Consider the following 27,636-nt stretch of genomic DNA (forward strand, 5'->3'; position numbering starts at 1 on the left):
CAAGTATCTACGCCGGAAGGCCTTGCACTGTATCTGACCTGCTTGCTGAAATGACTCATTTGCCTTCTTTGCTCTTCCCTCTTCCCTTTAGTTTACAGCAAAAACCAAGCTAACATGCTTTGTCCCCTCACAACCCCTACCCAACTTCCTCCTTACTTCACCTTAGAAAATTAATACATAGTGAAGTGAATGGCAGAACAAGTTTCACCCAACTTGATGAAGATCCTTTCTTTTTTTTTTTGAAAAGGGTAATTGAGTCAATTATGATAATACATTTCTAAAGTTAGTGTTCTATAGCCTAATATGGTGAGCAGTGTTCAAGATCTTCAAAGTTTACAAGTGGCCATCACAAGATAAAGGTAATGGTCTTTATTTGTGACCAAAAAGAAAGTTAAGAATCACAAAAGGAACTGGACTATAGACTACTTGTCTATACAAACTATCTTGAGACCAGGTGATGAACATTCTGGTCAGGGATACAACAGATGAATATTGATCAATAGGTAAGAGGGTGTGGAACAGAACTGCAAGTATTTTAAGAATCAAGATTTACTGGACCTATTGGGTTCAAAGGATTCCTGAGGATCTGGTCTTGATTTGCTCTTCAAATCTTGAAATTAAACTACCATATATACTCAAGTATAAGCTGACCCGAATATTAGTCGAGGCTCCTATTTTATCACAAAAACTGCATTATAAATGTGCTGAAAAACTCAGCTTATACAGGAGTGTACACAGTATTCCCTCAAGTCACCATTAACCTGTGTAAAAGCCCAAAGACTGCCCTTAAGAATTGTGTTTTATATAAAAATAATGATAATCTATGTAAGACTAAAGGGTCAACAGTTAATTGGAAGCATGGGCTCAAAGCACAGATGAGAACCGTAGGTATGGAAGCAAAATAACGGGAAGTGGAACAACTCGAACAGAGATAACAATATAAAAACTGCAACCATATAGATGCTTTGCTGGGAATATTTTCATCAAAATTAGAGTTTTTAAAAAACAAAATCCCTAAACTTAAAAAATCATAACACATACCAAACCTTAAAATTTTTTTACTTAGATGATTTTTTAATTTTCCAGTGAATAAATCCAATACATAATTAGAATTACAATCAAAGATTTCTGAGTCCATGATATTGGTTGCACTAGTATTTATGGACAGAGCAAACTGGGACTTAAAGTGATTATTTCTGAATGGTGAGGACAGTTCACTCTTTTCCTTTTTTTTATAATTAGAATATATTACTTTTAAAATAAAATATAATATAGAATGATGAAACTGTATCTAAAATTGTGTTCAAAGAAAATCCTGTTAAATTAATTATGTGTGATTCTATAGACAATTACAAATTGAGACAGTGTGCAAAATCTATAAAAAACTATTGAATAATATGATATGAAAATTATGTGCCAATAAAATAAACTATCAGAGTTTTTAAAATATACATTATAAAAGAATCTGAACTTTTACTAAAGAATTCAGCAAGAGATTAATAAAGTGTCATAAAATTTACTTGGAAAATATTCTTTGTTCAATAATTTAGCTTTCCTAAGAGGAAGCAAACTAAGAAATAAACAATAAAAATATTATTTCATGCCACAATATCATGGCACAGAGGGTGAAAAAACCTTATTTCTAAAATAAAATATTATTCACCAACACTATTTTAAAAAACAAAAGAGTAAGAACCTAAGTGATATGGATAGGTTTAAAAATCATTTAAATCATATTTAGTGATTAATGTCTATCTAAAAATGTTTTATGAAAGATTCTTCAAAATGCAAGTCTTTTACGTTATTCACTTTATTTGTTCTTAGTATTTCCTAGCTCTAAACATATATTTTGATAAAACAGAACTCTAATAGCAATTCCAGCCATGTAAGTAATATTAATATACCTAAAAAAACTCTTCATTCAAGAATTACTTTATATCTGACATGGGAAAGTCACTCTTTTCCTCCCAATTACATTAACTTTCTCAATTTTTGGTTTAACATCTATTAGATGTCACTTTGAGGGCCAAGGTGTACCTGACCCGCAGCAAACACGGTATTTTCAATCACCTCAGATGGATCTGAAAGTTGGACAGTGAATAAGAAAGGCAGAAGAAGAACTGACGCATTTGGGTTATGGGGTGGACAAAACTATTTAAAGTACCATGGGCTGCAAAGAGAACCAACCAATCTCCTTTGGAAGAAGTACAGCCAGAACGTTCCTTAAAAGCAAGGATCATGAGGCTTCGTGTCACACACTTTGGACAAGGTGTTAGGAGAGAGCAGCCTCTGGAGAAGCACGTCATACTTGGCGGTGACAGGAGAGCCTACCATAAGACAACTGTGAGGATGGCACACAGCTGGACAGTGCGGCGTCCTGTCGCGCAAAGAGTTGCTGAGTTGGCACCAACTTGAGGGCACCCACCAACAACAAACTCTAGACATCGTTATCGTTGAATTTTCAAGTACACGCCAAGGAGCCAAATAAAAAGGCAGACCTTTAAAATTTAAGACAACATCCAAATGGCCATTGCTTCTGACATTGTCATTATTACCTTGTCTGGATCCATCTTTCCTCTGATAAATTCTTGCTTCCAAAACTGCAGTGCCTGTTCCAGGGTCAGACCAATGCCTTTCAGGAAAAGGCCGTACTGCATTCGGCCCCCATGGCGAAGATGGTGGTTCTCCCGCAAGGCTTTATGTAACTGACGCATGCAGGGTGGGAAAGACTTCACAGAAAGCTACAAGGGAAGAAAAACCAGTGCTGACTCTGTGGAAGGTTCACCAAGTCCCCAGAATATCTGTTCTGATTACAAAGCCATACTACGTGGAATAGAGCAAAACCAACAGAACAAATTATTCCGTTAGCATGAATGCCCAGCCCAACAACAAAAACAGCGTTTTCCCCCTTGCTTTCTTAGTTTTCAGGCCTGTTTCTAGGGTCATTTGGGGTACTGATTCAGAAACCTGCATTAGATAGACCACATTAGCTCTAGTTTCTTAGATATGGTGTTCCACTGTAATTTTGGCTTTTGATTTATACTAATTGATTTATCATCCTAATTTTAAATATGAGAGTAATTCAGACCCACAATTACAGGATAAGACCCCAAAGTAAGAAATATTTGAAAAAGAATTAGGTCTGAAAAGACTTCCAAGGAAAGCTGTAGAAGGACACAGGAGGACTAGTTACAGCTTCCCATGAGCTGTTTGAAGTCCCCTTGCATCTGGCAGGAGCCTGGTGGTGTCATGGTTACAAGTTGGGCAGGGGTCTCAAACTTAGCCCTTTGAAACCACCAGCAGGTCTGCAGGCGAAAAGACAGTGTTTTCTACTCCCATAAACAGTTACAGTCTCAAAACTCAAAGGGACAGTTCCACCCTGTCCTATATAGTCCATATGAGCCAGGATGGACTCACTGACAGTGAGTTTGGGTTCGAATTTGTGCCTGGAAAGCAGAGCCAGCAAGATGTACTGATAGTTGGACTCAAGGTGTGAGGGAAAGGGAAAAGTCATGGAGGTTTGGGTGCTTAAAAATTTACAGGCTGAAAAATGAAGATTTCAGAGATAGTATGTTTACTGGGCTTAAGAGCATCTAGGGTAGAAGGTCGATACAAAATGTGTCTGTCAACAGAATCCACAGCGGTTCCAGCTACTCAAAAGAAAGGCTGTGGCAGGTTGCTTGTACAATGACTGTAGCCTTGGGAATCCTACAGGGTCGCGCTGTGAGTCAGAATGACTCAATAACAGGTCTGGTTCTGTATTTACAGCACAGGTGCTAGTGCATACCAGAGCCAAGCCCCTGCCCCACACCCCCTCCCCCCAACAAGCAAGATTCCTAGGGTTGCCTAGGCGATGAATGCGCATGCTGTCCTAGGCTGGGGACTATCACAGTAAGAGTCTCATCTTTCTCCAGTGGAGTAGTTGCTGGGTTTGAATCATCAACCTTGCAGTTAACAGTCCAACTGGTAACCAATAGTGCCACCAGGGCTACGTATGTAATGGATAGAATCTGTATATACTCACTCAATGAATTAAGGGTTAAACTTCTAGATCCATCACAAGTTCATATTTGCTTGCAAGTAGGGCAAACATCTAGACAGAATTAGGTTAAGAATCAACCACCCGTCAGCCAATTATTCCCAGAGTATAGAGTGAATAAAATTCACAGGGGAGGGCACACATGGCGGATCTACAAAGCATACACTGTTTGAGAACGTTAAAGGATGGGACGTGTAAGAACAAGTCTCAAATTAACAATGTAAGGTAGGCAGTTCCACTATTATTTCTAGATATGATAACTGTGACCACTTGATTATAACTTTTCTAATAGGGAGAAAAATTATTCATCCAGTCTCTAAAAACCCATGGCCTTCTTATTACAATTCTTATTTCTAAGCACTAAAATCTCTGTATTGGTAATTTATTGTTTCCAAGCATTAAAGTTTCAGTGCACATTTTAGTTACCATAATTCCAGACTTCCGGTGGCATAGTGGGTTACTTATTAGGCTGCTCATGACAACCTAGGTTCAAACCCACCAGCCATTCTAAGAAAGAAAGATGAGGCTTTCTGCTACTATCAAGATTTATAATCTCAGTAACCCACAGGGGCAGCTTTACCCTGACCAATAGGGTCACTACGAGTCAGAATTTGCTGGATGGTATTGAATGAGTGTGAATACTAGATAAATTGGTAACTGTAAAAACAAAGATTATTGTGGGCTGACTATTGTTCCCTTTTTTAGATGGAGAGGAAATTCTATCATAGAGCAAGGAGAAATTCTACAAATTAAAGTAAGCTAATCTTTCATTCTACTACGATGCTGCAAAATGAAATATAGTTGAAATATGCTGTCCATTAACTGAGTGGCAGCTCACAGATGAAAGCCAATACTTCAGATTTCCCATATATCCTTTTTAAATGCATATAGAGTTTAAATATAAACACCATTATCTATCGTTACCTAAAAGTATGGTCTTTGGAAGAATTGCTTAAATTCTGTTTTTACCATACTACAATTTTCAGGTTAACTTAGATTTAGTTGTATGACTTGATAAACCTAGGGGTTTCTTTAAAAATGATTGACAATCAATATAATAATGTTTTCTCCTCATCCTCCCAACCAAAATCTGTGTTTCAGCCATTGACACAGGATTGAAGATGACGACTGATGCTTACCGAATCAATCTGCTCTAAGGAAATCTTCCCCACGTTTCCCTGGATGCTGTAATCTTGGCCAGTGTAGGAATGACTAGGGAAAAAAGAACAAGATATTAAAATGGGATCTGTAAAAATGAATTTTCTTCAAGCATTTTTTAAATTCTGAAAACTGTTAGAATCAATATGAGAGAATATTTAATATGTAAACCTTAGTAGAAATGTATCCAGAAATTTTGAATGTATTAATATAAAAATTTAAGTAGGTTACCCTGAAATAATTTAAAAACAGAGTTACAGTCTGTTCCTTGTGATTCCTAGTCTAGTGCTACATCCATTTCTTAGAAGCATAATCCAAATGTTGTTAAAGTTCACACTATTTATCCCTTCAGCACAGCAAAAGAGAAATTGGAGCTAAATCCAGAACCATCTTAATAGTGATAGGTCCTTGGGCAAGTTACTTAGAATCTCTGAATCCAGGTTTCTTATCTGTCAATAGAGACGACAAGGCCTGCCTTGCAGGGTTGATGGGAGTCTGAATTGAAATAATTTTTGTAAAAGGCATAACCAACAGTAACCACTGTTTGTTAAAATAAATATCTGATTAGTAGTCTGATATTAAAGTGTGCTGAGTCCTTATCTATATGCTTAATTAGATCCCTGCAACAACCCTGAGAAAGCAGTTTACATGTGGCAGATACCGAAATACAGACTCAGGAGGCAACTACTGAAAAGGAGCCGAAAGCAAATTGCCAATGCAGTCAGTGGGGCTATGACCTTTGATGTGCAGTACCCTAGTACCCTATTTCTTTACTATGCCATACTATCCTCTTTCCTGTAGCAAATATTGCTATTTATAAATTAGAAAATATAATTTGGTTTATACTATGTAAAATCACCAATTTTCATAACTCTTCAACTTGACATAGTATGGGAAACTGAGAACTGGAAAGACTGTATGCGGCCAAATTCTCTAAGGTCATATTTAAAGAGTCTGGGAGGCGGGGACCCTGGTGGAGGGAGAACTTCATGCTAGTGAGTTGGGAGATGAATCCCAGTCACATTCTGCTAACTATAAGTCCGCCCTCCCCTCGCCTCCAATGTTGTGGTCACGGCCCACCCCCTAATAATGCCAATCTTAAGATGCTCCGTACAAACCCGTGGTTGCTTACTGTTTGCTTGAAGGTTATCTGCCATCAAGAGCAGTCAGATGCTACTGTTCACACCCTAGGTAAGGCCCAGCGGCTGTGGAGGCTGGTCCCCCTCAGCACAATACCCTGCCTACACCCAGCTCCCTAAACACCAATTCAGAGTAGAAATTTCAGTTATTAGACAGCTTAAAACAAACACTAGATTATATGGGAAACCACTGTCAAGTCATGTTTCAAGAGGAGACCACAATTAAAAAGGAACATCCAGAGCGAAGTATCATCGGGAATCCTGTGTGTTCCAGAGTCTCTCCACTGCACAGTTCAGACTCTTAACTGCTCAACCATATCAATTCTACACTCAAGATGCTCTGCAAGGAGGTTGTTTTGCCACGACAAATCGATTTTCACCGATTAAAAACAAGGTATGGATCATGAGGCAAAACTATATGCGTCTGAATCCCTGAATGTCCAATCAGGCAACATCACACCACATATACATCTGTAGGCCGATTAACGTTCTGTTTTGTTTTCATGGAAAATGACTCTCCTTTCATAAATTATCCTCTGAAAGATTTCTAAAGACCTCCCCGAATCCAGACTCTGCTGCACTGCTCCAAATGAGGGGTGAGATACAGGAAGCAGAGACAGAGGGCAAGGCTCTTGACCTGCACTCTTGGGCTATGCTGGGTGTAAAGCGGGGTGGGGGCAATGGTAGGGGGACAACTGCTCCTGCTGCTCAGGAGGGTGAAATAGCTGGCCCAGCTGGGTGCACTCTGTTTTCACTTCTGCTTCTAAGGGATCACTACTGGCTTCCTCTACCCTGCTCCCATCCCCTCAGCTGTCACTGCTGTAGGGCATATTCCTGCAGTGTGGTGGCTAGGGTAGCAAGGACATCCACAGGCAGACTCCCACCAGGTTTTAATATGGTGTCTGCACAACACCCAAATCACCTAACATCCTATTGTGTATCTTTCATGTTAAGCAACTCATACTGTAGTACAGGCTTGGGAGGGGTGAAGAAGGAATATCTACTGGCTCGGCGACTCGATTTCCCTGACCCTGCAAATGCCTTCTTTGCACCCTCCCCGGGCAAAGACAGAGAGCTGATGCTTGGAAAGCAGGGTGAACAGAACAGCAAGGAGTGATGCAGAATGATTCCCCACATTTCCCAGCTCCTATTATTCCCCCTCGTGCATCAATGTTCTGCGAATTAAGGGATCATTTGATTCCACCATTCCATTAATTGCATCAGCACTACACATACAAAAAGCAAGGTAAGCCAGGTGAACAGTGGACATTTAACCTGAGTATTTAAAATTTTAATTTGGATCACAATCAGAATTATTTCAGTTGAATCACAAGACTAAAAACATATTTTACTTTCCAAAATACCTTATAGTGAAGCAAATTAAGAGGGCAATAGAAACAGGAGTCTCTTCGGCTACGAGTCTGAGGAATTATTTTGTGTTAAATCCCTAGTTCCACAAACTAGGACAAGTCACTTAAACTTCTTGCTTTGCAGTATCTTTGCCTATAAAATGACACTAAAAATGCCAGTTCTGCTAATTGTGAGAAATGTTGGGAAAAATCAAATGATACAACATTTGCAAAGTGCTCACAGCAAGGAGCGACTGAGGTCTTGACCACCAAGTCCAAAAATAGCAGATTAGGAAAAGAGGCAGCAATGATCCTGTGGAGAAGTCAGCACCCAGCTGGAAGGCCCTAGGCCTCTGCCCGGTCTACATTGGCCCCTTTACGCCTAGCTTCTGAGTCTATCAATCGAGGACGATGACGACAGTGATCCAGCAGAATTGCTCAGACTAAACAGATGAACAAATATGAAAGCCTTTTAAACATAGTAAAAGGGCACACAAGCATGATTATGGTTACTGAATAAACAGCCAAATGATTGCTATACTGCAAGAAGGAGTAATGTATACGGCATAATTATGAAACACATAAGCTCAAAGATGAAGGTAGAGGAATAAGGAGCAAATAGTACTCCCACAGAAAGAAAAAAGGATCCTTAAAAACAACTTACACTCGCTCATGAAACTCTCTGCTTTACCTGGAAATGTCCCGGGAGGTTACGAAAAGGGAGTCAGGAAAAGTGAGGCACCTTTCCACCATATCCAGAACTCTGATCGGCTTTGTGAGTCCATATAAAGCTAGCCTTCTGCTCAGCTGTCAAAGCACACTCTTATTTTTGTGATTAAAAATTATCAATGTTTGAATGAATCTTTTATAATAATCGTTTTACTAGGGAAACATGCCTAGCTTAGAAATACAGAAACAGTACTATGCTACTTGACAGCGAAGCCCTTTCTAGTTGATTCAAGATGGATGTATGTGTGTGCATGTAAATCCAGCATAAAAAACTTTTCTATCCATTTAAAATAATCACAGATTTCTTTTGAGAAGCACTGTCATCAATGTTCAGTTTTCAGCAAGGGAGTTCAGTAGGCACTACATATTTTTTGCTTCTAACTTTTCATTATAAAATGAGATGTACCACAAATGCCGTTTTTTTTCCCCAATACAGCAACCCACCCATCCACTCACCGACCCCGCAAAAAAAAAAAAAAATTTAAGGGCCACATAATTCAAAGTGTCATGAATCAGTACTTTGCCATATATATGTATAAGGATATATCTATATCCTTAATTGAAAAATAAGATTTGATTTATGTAATTTTTAGTTTAGGTTTACCAGAAATATAAGGAGGTGGGGAATGAACCTGTGACCTAAGCACTTGGTAAGATAGTTCGAATTCTTGCGACTCTAGAGTCACCGGCAAAAGACACAAAGAGTGAAAAGTCACAGAGTTTTCTCAAAGGAACCAAAAGTCAGAAAAGTAGTAAAAACAATAAAGATGCGGTCCAGTGAGTATTCAATTACATTAGAATACTATCTGAAGACATTAAGTGGTAAAAGGATATAGTGTACTTGTGCTAAAAAGTAGCAATAACTACACTGTACCACCAAAATAAACACTTTCCCTACTCAACAGTATTATATGAGTGCATAAAATGCAGTACAAACTTTATTTTCTTACGTGTTTTTAGATCGTCAGCTCCTTGTAAATAAGACGATCTCCACATCCCGGTAGACAATTGTGGTTATAACTGTTGTCCTCATCTAGATCTATCAGAGTCTAATTTACTAAAGTGAGAGACAAAGAGACTTTTTACATGACCCTCTATTGCCCCTTCATCATTCAACAAACACTTATTAAGCACCTTTGTGACCAACGAGGAGTCTAAGCCGTGAAGAAGTGGTGACCCAATAGTAAAATGCCGCAAGCACCCCTCAAACAAACACAACACAAATTCTTTGCCTCCGAAGCGATTCTGTGATATGATGCAACTGCCCTGTCCTTAGGGTTCTCTTGGCTGTGACATTCATAGAGGCAGAATGACCTGACAGCATCCTAGTGGCTGCAACCCAGCAACCTTGAGGTCGGTGGTCCAGTGCAAACCCTGTGTGTGACCCAGGCACCTCCATAAGTGCCACACCAATGCTCACACGAACGGTGGGGAGAAGGTAAGCCGCGTTAAGTATTTGTAAGCATTAAGGCTTTCTGAGCAATGACATGGCACTGTACAGAGTAGGCTTTCGAAACACTGACTGCAGAATTCCAAAAGGTGGTTAGAATGCTACCGAAATGACTGACCACCAGGCCTCGGCTAAATCGAGAAGCCTGTTAGGCCAGAAGGATGGGATGAACTCCTAAGAAATAGCACTGACGGGTCTGAGCAGTGAGGAAAGAGCACCCGTGGCAAGGAGGAATGAGGGTGAAGTGGGAGATGAAGAGATTGTGGTTGGAAAATGATTTGCATTTGGAGGCTAAGAAGTAGGGCAGTTTCAAATCAAAGTTAAAGCTAAGATTGTCACTTGTTGATGATTTGTGGTTTAACAATTTTACATGCTTTAAAACATTCATAAATGTTGACCTGGCTCATAAAAGTGTATGATTCGAGTTTAAGGTACTTGTGGAAAGAAGGTGACAGTTTAGAATACTAAGTCTACTTTCCTCCGAATTTACAATGTTAGCACATATCAGATAGAATTCATACATGAAGAAGCTGAGTGTTAAGTGACAAAAAGACAATTAAATAGATTGAAATTGGACACCCCTGTGTTGTTTTCCCTTGAATTCTCGACTTTATCTTTGAACCTTAATATCCATTGCAACGGCTACACAGAACTCAGATTACCCAGACCAGGTCCTATAGCCTACACAGAACTCATGGCCAAAATCCGTGACTACGGGATTTATTAAGGAATTAACAGGTTGCAATGCGAGTGAGAAATGCTCGGGTTTCAGCTCTTTATCAGGACTTGGTTCACAATCTTTGGACCACAGACTGGTGTGCTTCTTCCACGTGGATTTGGGTGATACCTCATTTAAATCAGCTGTGGTCAGTTTTTCAAGATTTGAGGGGCAGAGAAGTGGTAGACATTTTCGACTTGGTTTCTGTCTGGCCATTGATTACCCAGACCAGGTCCTATAGCCTACTGGGACTTTAGACTTTGTCCTTTCCAGGCACACAATATCCTTCCTAGGCCCCATGAGCAGGATTTGATGTGGGAACCCCGCTAAGTGAACTGGGCTTTACTTCAAACTCACCTGTAGCAGATTTAAAGAGCCAACATACTCTCTTAGATTTGAGGCTGAAAAGCCCTAAGGTGAAAAGAAACAAGTGACTGCTCTCCCAAGGTTATTGTTTTTTCAATCATTTTATTGGGAGCTCGTACAACTCATCACAAATCAGTCATATATCCATTGTGTCAAGCACATTTGTACATTTGTTGCCATCATCCTCAAAACATTTTCTTTCTACTTGAGCCCTTGGTATTACCGTATTTTCCCCTGCTCTCCTCCACCCACTCTCCCTCATGAACCCTTGATAATTTATAAATTATTATTTTGTCATGTCTTAGACTATATGATGTCTCAAGGGAGAATCAATCACAAGGATCTACATATAACCCCCTCCCTGGGGGACGGACAACAGAGAAGTGGGTGAAGGGAGACGCCCCAAGGTTATTTGTGGATTTGGTGGTCATTGGACTGTGGTTGGGCTCTTGTGCGAATCAACGGTAGCCATGTCTTTACAAACTCAATACCGTTCTTGCTCTTATGACATGTACTAATCTGGCAGACATGGCTCTGCCCTTGGGAGTGTCAGAGGGTTCGTTTTATACCCAGGAGGACGGTGTTCTAGGGAATCCTCTTCACGATTACTCACAGGTGAGTCTCACCAGTATTTTCCCCTCACCACCTCAGCACAACACTCATGAAAATGTCATTTGTCACTGTCCCTGCAAGTCACTAAAAAAAAATCTACTTAAAAAAATTAAACCTTAAATTCTATCTCCTTTAGTAGTAGCAAAGCATAAACTATCCATTTCAATAGAAACTGAAAGCTCTAGCAAATGTTTAAAAAGCTGAACATATAAATAATAGTATTTTCTTTAAAAAGTCATTTTCTAATTCTGTTTAACATTTTGTATGACAGAGTATCTAGGTGCTCGTCCTTGTATTCTTTAATTCTTAATTTTGGTTTCAGGAAATGGTGCTACACTATCTAATCTACCATAATAGAATCAGAGATACACAAAATATCTAACAGTACAGTCTTACTGCAATGGCTCAATAGAGTTACATGAAACTTAATTAAAATTTAGTTACATAGGGGGATTCTTTTCCTCTCATATTACCTTATTCATCGAACAGAGGTTTGTTTGCACACTAGTTTTCCAGTATAGCTTAAAATCACAGGAAATAGAACCGTGTACAGCCAACTGTTTCAATAATTTAAGAACACAACGAAAAACGGCAAGGCTTTCAAAATAACTCACTCACTTCTTTATGTGATCAAATGGTAAAGCGACCGTATTGGAGCTTCTATCAGAGAAAGCAAGAGAGCAAGCATTTGGCAGGGGGTTAAGACAAGGGCAAGGAGTCTTGGTGGTGCTGTCAGGTAAGCATTGAACTCAAAAGTCAACCACAAGGTTTGGAGTTCAAACACACCAGGTGCTCCTTAGGAGTAGGATGAGGCTATCCATTTCTGTAAAGATTTAAACTTGAAAGAAACTCTTGTAAACTCTATAAACAGTCGCTATGAGTCAGAATCAACTCAAGTCAGTGAGGCTAAGACAGAGATGTGGTGGTCTGCTGGGTTACCTTTGGACCTGCTAACAGTCAGCTCCAGGGGTCCTGGGGGTGCACTGGGTTACATGTTGGGCTGCCAACCACAAGAGGTTCAAAACTCCCAGTGGCTCCATGGGATGAAGATGAGGCTTGCCGCTTTCTGCTTCACACAGGGAACAGTTCTAGTCTTTTCTAGTGAGCCACTATGCATTGGAACCAACTCAATGGCAGTGCGGTTTGGGGTGGGGTAGGGTGGAGGTGGGTTTTTTGTTTGTTTTGAACGATAGTTCAGACCCACCAGCTGGCTCCATGGGATTAACATAAGGTGGCCTGTTCCAATGAAGACTTACAGCCTTGGAGAACCTATGAAGACGTTCTACTCTGTCCTGTAGGGTTACTATGACCCCGTCAACTTGATGCCAGGGATTTGGGGAGGGTGGAGGTGGATGGGGGGATTGGGTGTTGTTTTCATCTTTATGACTAAGACATTTAAAGCACCACTGATGAAACAGCTGATGGAAACAGCAGTTGAGAACTCAAGCAATGTGTTGCCTTGGGCAAATCTGCTTCAAGAGACCTCTTGAAAGTGTTAAACAGCAAAGGTGTCACTCTGCGGCAAAGATATGCCTGACCAAAACCACAGTATTTTGAAACACCCCACAAGTATGTGAAGCAGAAACATGGACTGCCAGAGGAACAAGCACATTGGTATTGGAAGACCCTTCCCCTCACTGCCAAAGGATCTATTCCGACACACACTGAGCTTGTAGGACAAGTTAGAATTCTCCATGGAAGCAAAGATCCTGAGACTCCATCTTTGGACCTGTTCTCCGGAGAACACACCTGCAGGAGACCATCCTAGCAGTCGCTGCCACGTGCCATCAAGTTGGGGTTGACGTCCTGCAACCCCATGCACAGCAGAAGGAAACACTGCCCGGGTCTGGTGCCATCCTCAGAGTCGTAATGTTTGAGCCCACTGTTGCACACACAGTGTCACTTCATTTCGTTGAGGGCATTCCTCTTTGTTGCTGCCCTCTACTTTACCAAGCATGATGTCCTTCTCCGGGGACTGCTCGCTGCTTATGGCAGGTTCAAAGTATGGAATAAAACCAGACTCACTACCATTGAGTGATGGCAACGCACTGCAACCCTACAGGGCAGCACAGCGCTGCCTCTGAGTCCCCGCTATTGTAACTGCTTACGGGAGTAAAAGCAAGAAAGTGCCATCTTTCTACCAGAGGGTTGGTGCTGTCAAACTGCGGACCTTAAGGATAGCAGCCTAGAGCACAACCACGATGTCAACAGGGCCCGAAAGCAGGCAAGTCAGTGAAAAAGAGGAAAAACCTCAAGGAAATGGAATGACACAGTGGCTGCGACAATAGGCTTGTTGAGGTGAGGATGTCTTGTTCTGTTGAACGTACGGCAGTTACGAGAAGGAACCAACTCGAAGTGCGTAACAACAACATGACTAACATAGGCACCATAAGTACTCCCATCTATATTGAACTGGAGTTTCCCAAAATATTACTACTCAGATTTTCAATTTATAGAAATAAAACAGATGTGTAGAATAATAAATGAAATTAATACATCATCACTCACTCTGTAAGTCTATATGTGAAAAACAGATTCCTGGTCTTTGTAGAAACAACAAAAATGTAAGTCCCTTTCAATGTATCATGAATGCTCATATAAGCACTTAGTTACTCAATAAGGAATTGTTTTTGAGTATTGAAACAGGTAAAAACAAAACACAGAAATGACTTTATAGGGAATGTGTCGGTAAAATCGTCTGGTTAAGAAAAATATATAAATTTTTCATGCTGCGACACTGCTCATTAGCAGAAGACCATTCGTACACCTCTACCTCACGGTACACCTCTACCTCACGGTACACCTCTACTTCACCAGTGGTACTGAAGAGCTCCACTGCAGTGACACAAATGCCACAGGGCATAACTGACAAATAGGAGGGCAAAGATCAGTTTTTCAAGGGTAATTACTTCTCCAGTCATTTTCTTCTTTCAGACTCTGATGAGAAAGTAAGAGAGTAAATGGGGCAGTGGAAGCATTGCAGCAATTTAGGAATTCACTGCAACTTCTCTTGACTCCCACCGTTTTCTCAAGACCTCTTTGCCCAAGGCCATCCCGGAAGCAGAACAGAACAAGAGTAAGAAGATATTAGTGGTTAAGAACAGAGGTTTCTAATCAAAGAGGTCCCTGTATGACTTTACCAAATGTTTTCTCTTTTCATTTCCTCATTAGACAAACCTGAGATCAGAAACGGGACCCCAAAAGGACTTCCCTCAGGGTTACTGTGGCTACTGTGAGGCTCAGATGAAAAGTATGACAGTCACAACCATCATTCAGGTTTTTTTGCCTCAGTGAACATTTATCGATATATGCTAGTCTGGGTGGACTATAGAAACAAATTCAGACACTCATGTGTATAAAAAAGAGTTTTGTATACAAGAACAACTGAATATTGATAAGACACCCCAGCCCAGTCCAGCTCCAGTCCTTAAGTCCAGTATTAGCCCATATGTCTGATACCAATCTATAAAGTCCTCTTCAGATTCACGAAACACATGCAATGACGCCAAATGCGGAAGATCACAGAGCAGTGGGTGCAAAGTCTTGTGAGTCCTGTGGTGGTGGAAGCATCTTGGCACACTGGCAGGGGTCTCTATGTGGCTCCTCCAGCTCTGGGCACTACGGTAGCTCTATGTGTCTTCTCAGCTGGAATGTCTTCCAGGGAGTCAGCCTGCATCCTGTTTCCAGAGAGCTATTTATCTCCTTAGTGCAGGGGTTCTCAAACTTACTAAACAGGGGGCCAGTTCACTGTCCCTCAGACCTGTTGGAGGGCCGGACCATAGTTAAAAAAAAAACTATGAACAAATTCCTATGCACATTGCACATATATTATTTTGAAGTTAAAAGGGGGGGGGGCAAAAACACCTGGCGGACCAGATAAATGTCCTCGGCGGGCCGCATGTAGCCCGACAGCCATAAATGAGGCCATGCAATGAGGAAATCATTGCCTGCAAAAGAGAGCCAAACCAGCTCTTCTGTTGATCTGGCTTCCATCAACCAAGTTCCTATCAGTCTCTGACAGTCAGAATCACAACATAAGCTCCAGGGAAAGCCCACTAAAGGAACTGCCTCAAACCCACTGAGAATGTGCTTATTTCCACAAGTTGGTTTGGGTTTTTTAAATGTTAGTAAGTTTTTCATTTAATATTAGGGAAGCTATCTGGAATTCTATTAGTTCAAGAAAACCAAAAACACCAAACTCATGACTGCTGAGTCATGGTACCCTATAGCAAAGACTCAGAAATGCCCCTTTGGGATTCCTTGGCTGCCAATTTTATGGGAAGAGAAAGGCTCACTTTTCTCCCACAGAGCAGCTAAGTTGGCAGTCTGATGCATAACCCATGACACCACCAGGACTCCCTTTACTGATTCAAGAAGGCAACCTGAATCTTTTACAGGGAGCAGAGGTGGGATGGAGGTGGATGACGTTGTGGCTTTTCTAGTTGAGTCTCTGGGGTTCTTGTGGTACCTCAGCACTAAGGCATGGCAATCCCTTCTGGTCTCAATTGAGAAAGGCCATACTTACATTTGAGGGACATGAATGTGGACTACAGAAAAGCTCTGGGCCAACCTAAAAAGAATTTTTCTCCTACTCTCCCAAAGAGGAGGCTTTCTACTCCCATAAAGAGTTGAAGTGTTGGAAACCCGCAGGAGGCAGTTCTGTTCCATATACAGTTGGCTATAGTCAGAACTGACTCAAAGGCAAGGAGTCCGTGAGAGAGCGAGTGTGAGTGTGTGTGTGTGTGTGTGTGTGTGTGTGTGTGTGTGTGTGTGTGAGGGCGTGGCCCATCCTCCAGAAGTGTCTCTGCTCTTCCTCCTACCAGCAGGCAAAGACCCCCAATTCATGAAAAAATAGCCCCCCCAAAAAAACTTTTTCCTTTTTTTTTTTATTCTTTCCCCATACCTGTGAACCATAAAGAGGTTAATGCTATTCCCTCTCTTCTACTGGCAGACTACAGTTTTATAGATTTCAAAAGTGGCATACAATGAAAACAAACCAAGGATCACAAATAATCAAAACTGATCCCTGCATCCAAGAAACATACTTATTTGAGCCATTAAAAAGCTACCACATCTTTCAAAATGAACTGTAATCACCTACATCATTCTATAAAAATTTACCAAATTCCAATACAATCTCTTCACCTACACCCAGGTGTAATCATGGCACAAATGGAAAAACAATTTCAGGAAGAAGAAACAAAGGCCTCTGTACAATCCCCACATATTCATTTTCGCAATGACAATCTTGCCCACGTTGGACATTAAAAACAAAACAAAAACCCACCAGTCTGTCTCCATAAACCGGACCACTCAGACATTTAGGAAGTACAGTCCCTGCCATTTAGATTTGCTGGGTGGGCAGGAAATGAAGGAGCCAAAGATACAATGTATCATTTCCTGCTGTGAAGGATATCATACAAAAATTCACTCAACAGCTGTCACCACTGAAATTGAAATGAGTTTATTTCTGCAGCTAAATCCCTAGTAAATGATATCCAACTTGTGTTGGCCCAGGTGATTTTCCCTGCAGTTATTCTAAACGAGAACACAATCAACAAGATTCTGTTTTAAAACGAATGTAAATTAATTTTCTACAAGTATGCAGTTACTCAATTTCCTATTTTAAAAAATTCTGCCCAGTAAACTAACGGCAGACAATATGGAGTATAATGATCTATATTTCTGCATAATTGGGCAAAAATGTGTACGACTGCAAGAGGTGCAGGTATCCAGTAAAAGTCAGGACCGTGTGACTTTTCATGTCAAGGGGAACTATAACGCACACCACTACAGCTTTCCTTTATTTATGTTGGCCTCATCTTTTGCTACGTGGCCCAGATTTTCATATTTACTCCAATTTCTAAAATGCCATGAACTGAAAGTGAGCTAAATGTTGCATCTTCTTATTCTTTCAAAATTATGTTTCTACTATTTGTCAAAAACCACTGAGATTATGACCTTAAGATGGGTGCATTTTCACAGGTTCAGATGAAGCGGGAAGAGGAGAGAGTGCAGCACATCCTGGCCCACCAGGCCCTGAGGACGATGTTCCCAGTAAGAGCAGCCAGTCCACAGAGAGGACCATGTGGCCGGCCACACTATGAGACATGACGCCCCTCACTGACCCATAGGCCTACAGGGGACAACACTGGAAACATGGTGTGGAAACTGCACCCTATCTGATGTCGCCACACAGAGGCAAAACAGTAAGGGGGTGCAAAAGAACAGCAATGGAAATGGAGCGACGAGGTCCCCAGGGAATGCTGAAGGTGGACTTTAGGGCCAGGGTGAGGTGCCCCAACAGACTGGACTGGAATACACTCCTAAAGGCCAACAAACAATCTTAGAACTAACTACAAGCTTTTCTTTCTTGTTGTGTTTTGTTTTTGTTGTTGTTTTGTTGTAATATTGTTACTTAGCATTGCTCTGTCTTGTTTTTGTGTGTGTTATTATCTCCACAGGTCTGTCTAAATAAGATAGGCTGAATGAACAATCTGGAGGAGAAAACAAGAGGACCAATAGTTCCGGGGGGACATGGGAGATGGGGAGGTGGGGAGAAAGGTAGTGATGTTAACAAACCCAGGGACAAGGGAACAAGAACTGATCCAAATTGGTGGTGAGGAGGATGTGGGAGGCCTGGTAGGGCATGATCAAGGGTAATGTAACAAAGAGGAATTGCGGAAACCCTGGTGGGGACTGAGCATGATAGTGGGACAGGAGGAAAGTCAAGGGAAATAGAGGAAAGAGCTGGGAGGCAAAGGACATTTATAGAGGTCTAGATGAGGACATGTACATATGCAAATATATTTATGTGAGGATGAGGAAATAGATCTATGTGCCTAATTTATACGTTTAGTATTAAGGTAGCAGCCTCCACTGGAGTACTCCCTCAATGCAGGAATACTTTCTTCTATTAGATTGCCATTCTATGATGCTCACCTTCCCAACACAACCACTGAAGACAAAGCGGGGGAATAAGCAAATGTGGTGAAGAAAGCTGATGGTGCCCGGCTATCAAAAGATATAGAATCTGGGGTCTTAAAAGCTTGAAGGTAAACAAGCGGCCATCTAGCTGAGAAGCAATAAAGCCCACATGAAAGAAGTACACAGCCTGTGTGATCACGAGGTGCCGAAGGGATCAGTTATCAGGCATCAAAGAACAAAAACACTACCATTGTGTGGTTACCTCCATGATACGATCACTGAAGACAAATGGGTGTATAAACAAATGTGGCAAGGAAACTGATGGTGCCCGGCTATCAAAAGGTATAGCATCTGGGGTCTTAAAGGCTTGAAGGTAAACAAGCGGCCATCTAGCTCAGAAGCAACAAAGCCCACATGGAAGAAGCACACTATCAGGTGCGATAACGAAGTGTCAAAGGGATCACGTATCAGGCATCATCAGAACAAAGAAATCTTACTATAGTGAATGAGAGGGGGAATGCGGAGTGGAAACCCAAAGCCAATTTGTAGGCCACTGGACACTCCCTTACAGAAGGGTCTTGGGGAGAAGATGTAGCAAAGATGAAGAATACAACTTTCCTCTAGTTCCTAAATGCTTCCTCCGCCACCCACCCATCCCCACCCCCAACTATCATGATCCCAATTCTACCTTGCAAGTCTGGCTAGACCAGAGGATGTACACTGGTACAGATAGGAACTGGAAACACAGGGAATCTAGGGTGGATGATCCCTTCAAGACCAGTGGTGTGAATAGCGATACTGGGAGAACAGAGGGAGGGTGGGTTGGAAAGGGGGAACCGATTACAAGGATCTACATGTAACTTCCTCCCTGGGGGACGGACAACAGAAAAGTGGGTGAAGGGAGACGTCAGACAGGGCAATCTATGACAAAATAATAATTTATATATTATGAAGGGTTCATGAGGGAGGGGGAAGCGGGGAGTGGGGAGGCAGGTGCGAAAATGAGGACCTGATGCCAGGGGCTTAAGTGGAGAGCAAATGTTTTGAGAATGATGAGGGCAATGAATGTACAAACATGCTTTACACAAATGTATATATGTATTGTGATAAAGAGTTGTATGAGCCTCTAATAAAATGATTAAATTTTTTTAAAGATGGGTGCATTTCATTGGATGTAAATTATATTCCAAGAAAATTCAAAAAATAACATTATATGCATATATTTATTTAAGCTACAACCCTATATTAAGTATTTTTGCCATACATAAAGCCACAACAAATATCTCTTTTCATGTATGAACATTTTACAGTCCTTTACATTCTAAGTGTATATGTTAATACTATAAGGACCTCAAATACAGGCTTTTATTTTTGCCCAGGATAGTCAAATGAATACAAAAAAGAAAGAATGCTTGAGCAAAATAAAAAATTGGGGGCAGGGGATGAAAGTTCTGATGGACAACATCTCATTCCCTCACAAATAACTTGCAGAGCCTGAACTGCTTCTGAGATATCATGCCTTTATAATATTCTAGGATTCTCTCTCGTGCTTATTCCCAGTAACATTAGAAAACCAGGACCACAATGCTATGGGGACTTTTGATAGGGAACTAATGACAATACATAGTAAGATTTAATCACATCCTAAATTCTCCCTGCCCATCCCTTTAGCCTTCAAAAACACTGATATCTCATATGCCTCAGGTTTATTTTCAAATCACCAAATGTGCAATTCACAGTGCTGGTTTTATTTAAATATAGGACTTTAATATTCGAATGTTATTGAAGCAGGGAGACAGATCTTTAGTTTCTGAGGTCACACATAGGTATAGACACTCTCCTTATCCATGCTTAGATCCTGATTTCATGGCGGTCTTAAATCCCAAAAGAGAAGGCAGAACGGATTTTCCCTTAATAGTAAAGAATATCTTTACTGTAGTTTTCCCTTGAAAAAGATAGAAAATTTATTAGCCTTTTTGTCCAAACGATCATCTCATTTAGTTTCAATACACAGCAGTTTAAAATAACTGAATGTGAATTGTTCATTCACGTGCATCCAAAAGCCAACGTCACTGCACTTGAGTTCATGCTGACTCATAGCAACCCTCTAGGACAGGGTGGAACTCCCTGTGAGTTTTAGAGTCTGTTACTCTTGAAGGCAGTGGTTCTCCACCTTCCTCATGCTGCGACCCTTTCATACAGTTCCTCATGTGGTGGTGGCCCCTCCAAACATCAAATTACTTTCATTGCTACTTCACATCTGTAATTTTGCTACTGTTATGAATCAGGTAACCCCTATGAAAGGGTGGTCCGACCCCCAAAGGGGTAGCAACCCACAGGCTGAGAACCACTGCTGTAAGAGACTAGAGAGTCTGGTCTTCCTCCCTTGGAGCAACTGGGTGCCTTATGGACAGCAGCTGGCTCCTAACCGTGTGTACACTGAGGTCTTATCAAGCAACCATCAAGAGCTCACATTCAAAGAAAATCATAAGCAAACAAATGAACTAATAAAAACAATCATTTCTCGGAGCGATTTGCTGAGAAGAAAAGGGTGAAGTAGCAACGTAAAGCATTTGGGAGGAGGTGGCTGGGCTGGGTGACCAGGAGAGACCTCTGCGAGACTTGTAGACATACTTGGATGGATGCTGCTTGTGGCCTCCTTTAGCTTGCATCTATGCCGGACGTAAAGACGACAGGCTCGTTATTCAGCTTGCATTGTGTTTTCTATCACTACTTTCTTTCTGCACGGTAACTAGAAAACAACTAAACCTCTCCTCGGTCTTGGTTACTCTCTTTTCCTTAGTCCAATTTATTGAATTTTGTTTTGTTTTTTTCTCTGAGTGAATAAAGGTTAATTGTGTCCAAACTACTCAGCTGGTGGTCTTTTTAGGTTAACTACACATCTATACACTTTACATCAGTCTGTTCAAAAGATAAAGGGCAGGAATCACAGCTTGTTAGCAAAGTAGCTTCAAATGACCCTCTTACACAAGAGCACTTGTAGCAATTAGGCACAGCCGGACAGCTTGGGAGCAAATGGGGAAACAGCTCCCCTGGTTTAGAAGCCCCATGACCCTCAGTGTCTGCGCTGACTTATCGCAATGCTTTCTTGGGCTTTTTCAGAAGGTGATTTCCCATAGTATTGCCATCATGTTGTACTTTAGTGCTTGAAGACTCATGCGGTGTAAAATAACTAATGTGCTTTATTACGTTACTACAGGACAATCGCTATTTTAAAGAGTGAAAGTTAGGAAATCTATTAAGTGCACATAATAAATCAACTTGAGCAGAAGAAATCACAAATTTTTGCTTTCCAGGAAGACTTCCAGCACGCCCCTAACCCAGACCTTCCTAAGAAATGCAGTCAGAGGGCTACAGGAAATCTAACACATCTTAAGTTCAGGATGAGCCCTCAGTGCACTTTGTTATTTCTGTGATGCCTGTGCTCCAGGATCATCATACTCTACTGGAATCACTTTATTGAAGAAGATAGCTGTAACCAAAAGACACCATCTCTAATTGCTACGGGTACAGGGCACAACCCCAAGGACATACACTGACTCAAACAAAACGATGTGTTCCTTTAGCATAGTCAGCCAGTTCAAAAATAGAAAGATATACCAATTGACTTATTGTGTCATTACAAGAAGTCAAATTATTTATGTTTTATTAAGAATTTAAGTTGTACCTCTTCAAATTTTCAGACAATTCAGGCTAGCAAAGGGAATTAATCTAATCACAAATCCTCGGGAAATTTTAGTATTCTGCATTAATGAAGTGAATGTCAGTAGTACAGTTCTGTGCCATCAATTCAGTTTCTACACGGATGGACAGATCCTGTTAACATGCTTGGTAACATAGAGAAGTTAGCCCTCAACAAGACGGACTGACACTGTGGTGGCAACAAAGGCTCACACATAATCATGGTGGTGGCACAGGACAGAGCAGTGATTGGTTTTGTTGTGCAGAGTCATCGGTCCTTCCTGATATCATACCACAAAGCACATGAAATGAAAATTTTGCCATCCTCAATTCTAAGGAGAATTCTGCCAGGACAGATTTATTTATGTTTTATTTATACTTCTGGGAGACTAGGGGATATAGGGGTCTGGGGTGTTTCCAAAAGTTCATGAAAAGGGGAAATTTGCATGAACTTTCTGAAGCTCCTTTGTATTAAATATGATTCTTCAACACCATAATTCAAAGGCATTAATTATTCAGCCTTCCTTAGTCATAATCCAGATTTCACATGCATATGAGGTGATGGAAAATACCATGGCTAGAGGAAGGTGTACCTTAGTCCTCAAATGACATTTTTGCATGATTTGTTTTTGTTGTTAGGTGCCGGTGAGTTTAGTTCTGACTCATAGGGACCCTATGTGCAACACAACAAAATAATGTCCCGTCCTGTGCCCTCCCCAAAATCGTTCTTATGTTTGAGCCCATCGAGGCAGCCGCTGTGTCAATCCATCCTGTTGAAGGTTTTCCTCTTTCTCACTGCCCTTTCACTTACCACCAAGCATGATGTCCTTCTCCAGGAGCTGGTCTCTCCTGACAACATATCCGAAGTACATGAGACAAAATCTAGCCGTGCTTGCCTCTGAAGAGCATTCTGGCAGTACCTCTTTTAAGCTGACCTGTAAGATCTTCTGGCAGTTCATGGTACTTTCAATATTCTTTGCCAGCACAATAATGCAAACACATCCATTCTTCTCTGGTATTTAGACTATAGAAGTAGTCAAAATCTCCCATTTCTTCGTTCTTTGTCATTAGTAATTAGTACGTGAATTTAAATAGTGGCAGTATGAACTCATCTTCCTTGATGGTCTTTTTGACAATGAATGTGACACTGTCCCCCTGGACATTCCCAGCACAGTGTAATATACAACTGTCCGATTCAAAATGGCTTGGACTGGTTCCTTTTAGCTCACTAACGCCGAGGGTATCAATCTTCAAGTATTCCATTTCAGTTTTGACAACTTCCAGGTTCCCTAAAGTCAGACTTCATACATTCCACATTCTGATTATTAATGGAAGCTGGGAGCTGCTTTTTCTCACTTACAAGATTGAATGGTGTATTACTTTTAAAACAGATCAACTGTTGGGCGGGGAGCTGCTTTCACGCCTGTCCCATACAGAAAACTCTCAATGCAGAAGGCAGAAATGGCCCATCAAAGGAGCGTATCTTTGAATCTGGCAACCTGAGAATATGATCGATTACATGGCAAAAAGGACTTTGCAGATTTAATTACGGTTAAGAACCTTGAAATGGGAAGATTACCCTGGATGAGATGGGAAGATTACCCTGAGAGGTTGGATGGCCTAATCTAATCAGTGAGCCTTTAAAAGGGGCAGAGGGATGTAGCAGAAGAGGAAGTGGAGAGATCTGAAGTGTGAAAAAAAAGGACCAAAATACAGCTGGCGCTGAGATACGGAAGCCCATGAAGACTGGCAAAGCCACTCTGCGAAGCAATCTGGGGAGCCTATCGGAGCAAAGGCTGGTCTCCAGCCGATAGCTTTTAGGAGCGCGGACACCTCGGTCAGACATTAATTGCAAGGAACAACATTCTTGTAACATGAATGAGCTTAGAAGTAAATACTTCCCCAGAGCCTCCAGTAGAGTCCTGCTGACACTGGTTTTAGCCTAGTGAGACCTATGTCACACTTTTAATCTATAGACTTCAAGATAACAAATGTATGTTGTCCCAAGTATGTTGTTGGAGGTTTCTTATGAAATTGCAATAGAAAACCATTTTTGTCACTTTTAAATTTCACTTGACTCTTACACAAAACTCTAGTGCCACTTTTAAGTATCAAGGAATTCACAAACACATGCATTATACTAACGTGTGTGTGTGTGTGTGTGTGTGTGTTTAAGATGATCCTAAAGGACAGTTTGTTGTTAAGATGACTCACGGTTCTGGTCTTAATCAGCTAACAAGATTTAAAATCCAGTTTCTAGAGCTCCATGTGTTGCATTCATGGATTCACTTTAATCTTTCTCAAATGGGCAATATGACATCTTTAGACCAATGAACTATTTCTTCAAAGCCACCTATTTATACACCACCTACTTTGCGGCTACATTTCTTCTTATCTCAATCTGCTCAATGTTACCTATAATGGAATTCCTTTTTCGTAACCCCACTACTGGTCTTCCTCTCCTCAGTTTACTTCACCTGGACACTTTACTGCCACCATTCTGTAACTTATCAACATGTCTTTAATCAAAGAAGAATACCTAGAGAGCCAATAAAACTAAATTTTAGCCATTTAAAATAAAAGCCATAAAAATCAATTTCCTATTTTATTACTTGGTTATGACATATTAAGCAAAATAATTTTTAAACTTTAACCACTTTAGTGATAATTACATAAAAATAGTCATAGAGAATAAAATGAAAACCTGGTGGTGGGTGTATGGGAAAGGAAAGACACTCATTTTCTCGCCGTGCTTTATAAAAAATACTAAATGGCTCACAATCCCCAACCCCAACTTACTCTCTACTTGCTTAAGCTGCAGCAGCCCCTCCAGATCAGCTTGAAGAGATCGCTCTGGGAGTGAGGAGGAAGTGCTGAAGGAGCACGGCTTAGAAGGTAGAAGGTGGAGGAGAAGATGAGACCAAGAATTCAAATGAGCTGGAGTTGACAACACACTGTCCATTTGCCTTAATTCACATTTAGCACAGCCCGGGGAGGCTGGTGTCAGTTAGAATCGACTCAGTGGTAGTGAGTGAGGATGACAAGGGGTCACCTACCATCATCTCTCAGAGTTGAAAAGAGTCTGTATTATTATTTCACTTATTAAGTCATCTCCAAAATTAGTTTCATTGACAAATCCCAAAACCTCTAAATTTGTTCATCTTACCAATCTTATAAGATAGAAAAATAGTATAATAAGTAAAGCACTCTTTCACCAGAACATTAATAAACACAGTATTTTCTCCTTCCTTATCTTCGGAATTAAGACCTTCCAAGTGTAGCCTACACTCTTTATCTTTATGGTCCATTTCTGACTTACTTCTGGACTCCACAGGAATCAGATTTGTGCCCTGGCCATTAAAATGCTGAGGCTAAGACACTAAATGTTCCCAGTTGCCAAATTCAACTCCCACAGCATAGTTCTGACCTGACTTTCTGATAGCCTTTGACAGTGGTGACTTCCCGCTCCCACCCCACCCTTTGGAATAGCTACATTGCAGCATCTTTCATATGGGCATCCCTTCGCTTTGTTCCTGTCTTGTTATAGACAATCTCCCTAAAATTTTGCTGGTTTCTCTTATAGCTCCTCGCCCACTGGCACTTGGGCTCTTGCTCAATTTCTTGAACACTGATGTTCTATGGGTGGCTGGTGGGTTTGAACAGCTGACTGTACCTGACAGCACCTCAGGACGTTGCTGCTGTTCCCTGCCATCAAGTACGTTACGACTCACAGCAACACTAAGTGTAATGGACTTCTCTCTGCTATCGGGTCAACTCTAATGAATAACAACCCGATAGGACCAAGGCGAAAAGTCCCTTAGAGTTTCCAAGGTCTTAAATATTTACAGGCGTAGAAACCCTCATCATTCTCCCACAGAGCGCCTGGTAGGCTCCAACTGCTGACCTTGTAGAAGGTCCACGCGTAACCCACCTTATGCCAACAGGGCTCCACAATAGAATCCGGAAGTGTGAAAACCAGGGCGCAGTGATACGAAAACTAAACCAAATGACTCACAGCTCCCATGACTTGAGAAAATAATGCAATGGGGAAAAACAGTTAAATCAATGAAATTATATACTTGTGTTTACTTCTACTAGAAAAATTTTAACTTTTTGAATGTACATGTCTAGCTCTCAAGAGAAACTTGTGAATTCCTTGAGAAGAGAGGTTGAATCTGGTTTTAGGGTTTTTTTATTATTATTCCAAGCACATAACGGGCACTCAGCAACTGCTGAATGGATGGATCCCACTAACGAATTAAAACAAAAACAAAACACTTGTACTTCAAAAATATGTTGAGAAAGTCATTTAGTTTTCTGTACTTAATTTTTAACTAGAGGATTAGGTTCAACTAAGATTATTTGCACATGTAATTCCTGTTGTCTCAAAATTATGCATAAAATATATGTTACCTATGTCATGTATATAATATATACACACATACCTATACACTCATACATGCACACAGGCAAGATCCTAACTTACTAGGTTGCCAAATAATATACAAAGTCTGAGTTTCTTATATTCTTAGAAAACAACTTGAGAATTTCTCCGTATTGTCACTTACTTTTTACAGGTATTTGTATCATCTTCTAAATTAGTTTTATTGACAAATTTAATTAAAATGCTATTCATCATCCCTCTTTGGTCATTAGAGGCACTAAACAAATTAGAACCAATAATTATCTCAGTCGCAACCTCCAAAGGCCCATCCCCTCTAGGTAACATTTAGATTATACAGCCATACAAATCAATGATGATTATTTTTCCTAACAAGATTTTCATTAGAATCTCTCAAACCAAATGCAAAATAGCTTCAAAAAGCTTGTGAGGAAATTCCATTATATTTTCATTCCATTTTTTCCCCACAAACTACTGAAGCTCTCGTGCTCTTATTTTGGCTTCAGCAAAGATAAAGGAAAAGCACTGCATTTAGACATCCAAAGGAGATCACTCGATACGCTGGAAAAGCAGAACACAAGCTTACTTCAGACAACAGAAAGCATCTAACTATGCACATCAGCTGCCACCCTACACAGAGATGTCTCCGAAATGGTAATAAAATGAGAAACAGTTTGGTTTAATAATAATAAAAAGGCAATATCAGTTGGTGCATATTACATGTAGCATCCAGCCCTGGTTGCCTAGCAACAAGCCATGCGTGAACTCCACAGAGAATGAAAGCCCTTAAATGAATGTACAGTTTGTGCAAGTTTCAAGGACCCGGAGAGACATGTCAGTAGTTAATCTAAATTCTAGTTGACAATTACCATACTGAAGTAGAAGGAGGAGGATATATCATTATTTCACAGAACCAAGCATTAACTAGAGGAGAGATTTTTTTTTTTGTCCTTTAGGTTTAAATCTTTTGAAAAATCAGTAGTTTTAGTGGGGGGAAAATGACAATATGATTTATAAGTTGTAAAAACATTGGGCAGAAAAACAC

General features: G+C 40.7%; 1 protein-coding gene across 1 annotated transcript in view; it reads right to left on the reverse strand.

The window, feature by feature from the left end:
• PRIM2 (DNA primase subunit 2) overlaps positions 1–27,636 on the reverse strand; it is a 283,633-nt gene that overhangs the window by 79,915 nt on the left and 176,082 nt on the right. The window contains exons 9-10 of the mRNA XM_075554936.1: positions 5,179–5,251; positions 2,556–2,741 (exon numbers count right to left, since the gene is read on the reverse strand). Coding sequence (XP_075411051.1) covers positions 2,556–2,741; positions 5,179–5,251 — 259 coding nt within the window. The remainder of the gene's footprint in view (positions 1–2,555; positions 2,742–5,178; positions 5,252–27,636) is intronic.

This window comes from Tenrec ecaudatus, chromosome 7 (genome assembly GCF_050624435.1).
Source record: "Tenrec ecaudatus isolate mTenEca1 chromosome 7, mTenEca1.hap1, whole genome shotgun sequence".
In the NCBI taxonomy this organism is placed as follows: domain Eukaryota; kingdom Metazoa; phylum Chordata; class Mammalia; order Afrosoricida; family Tenrecidae; genus Tenrec; species Tenrec ecaudatus.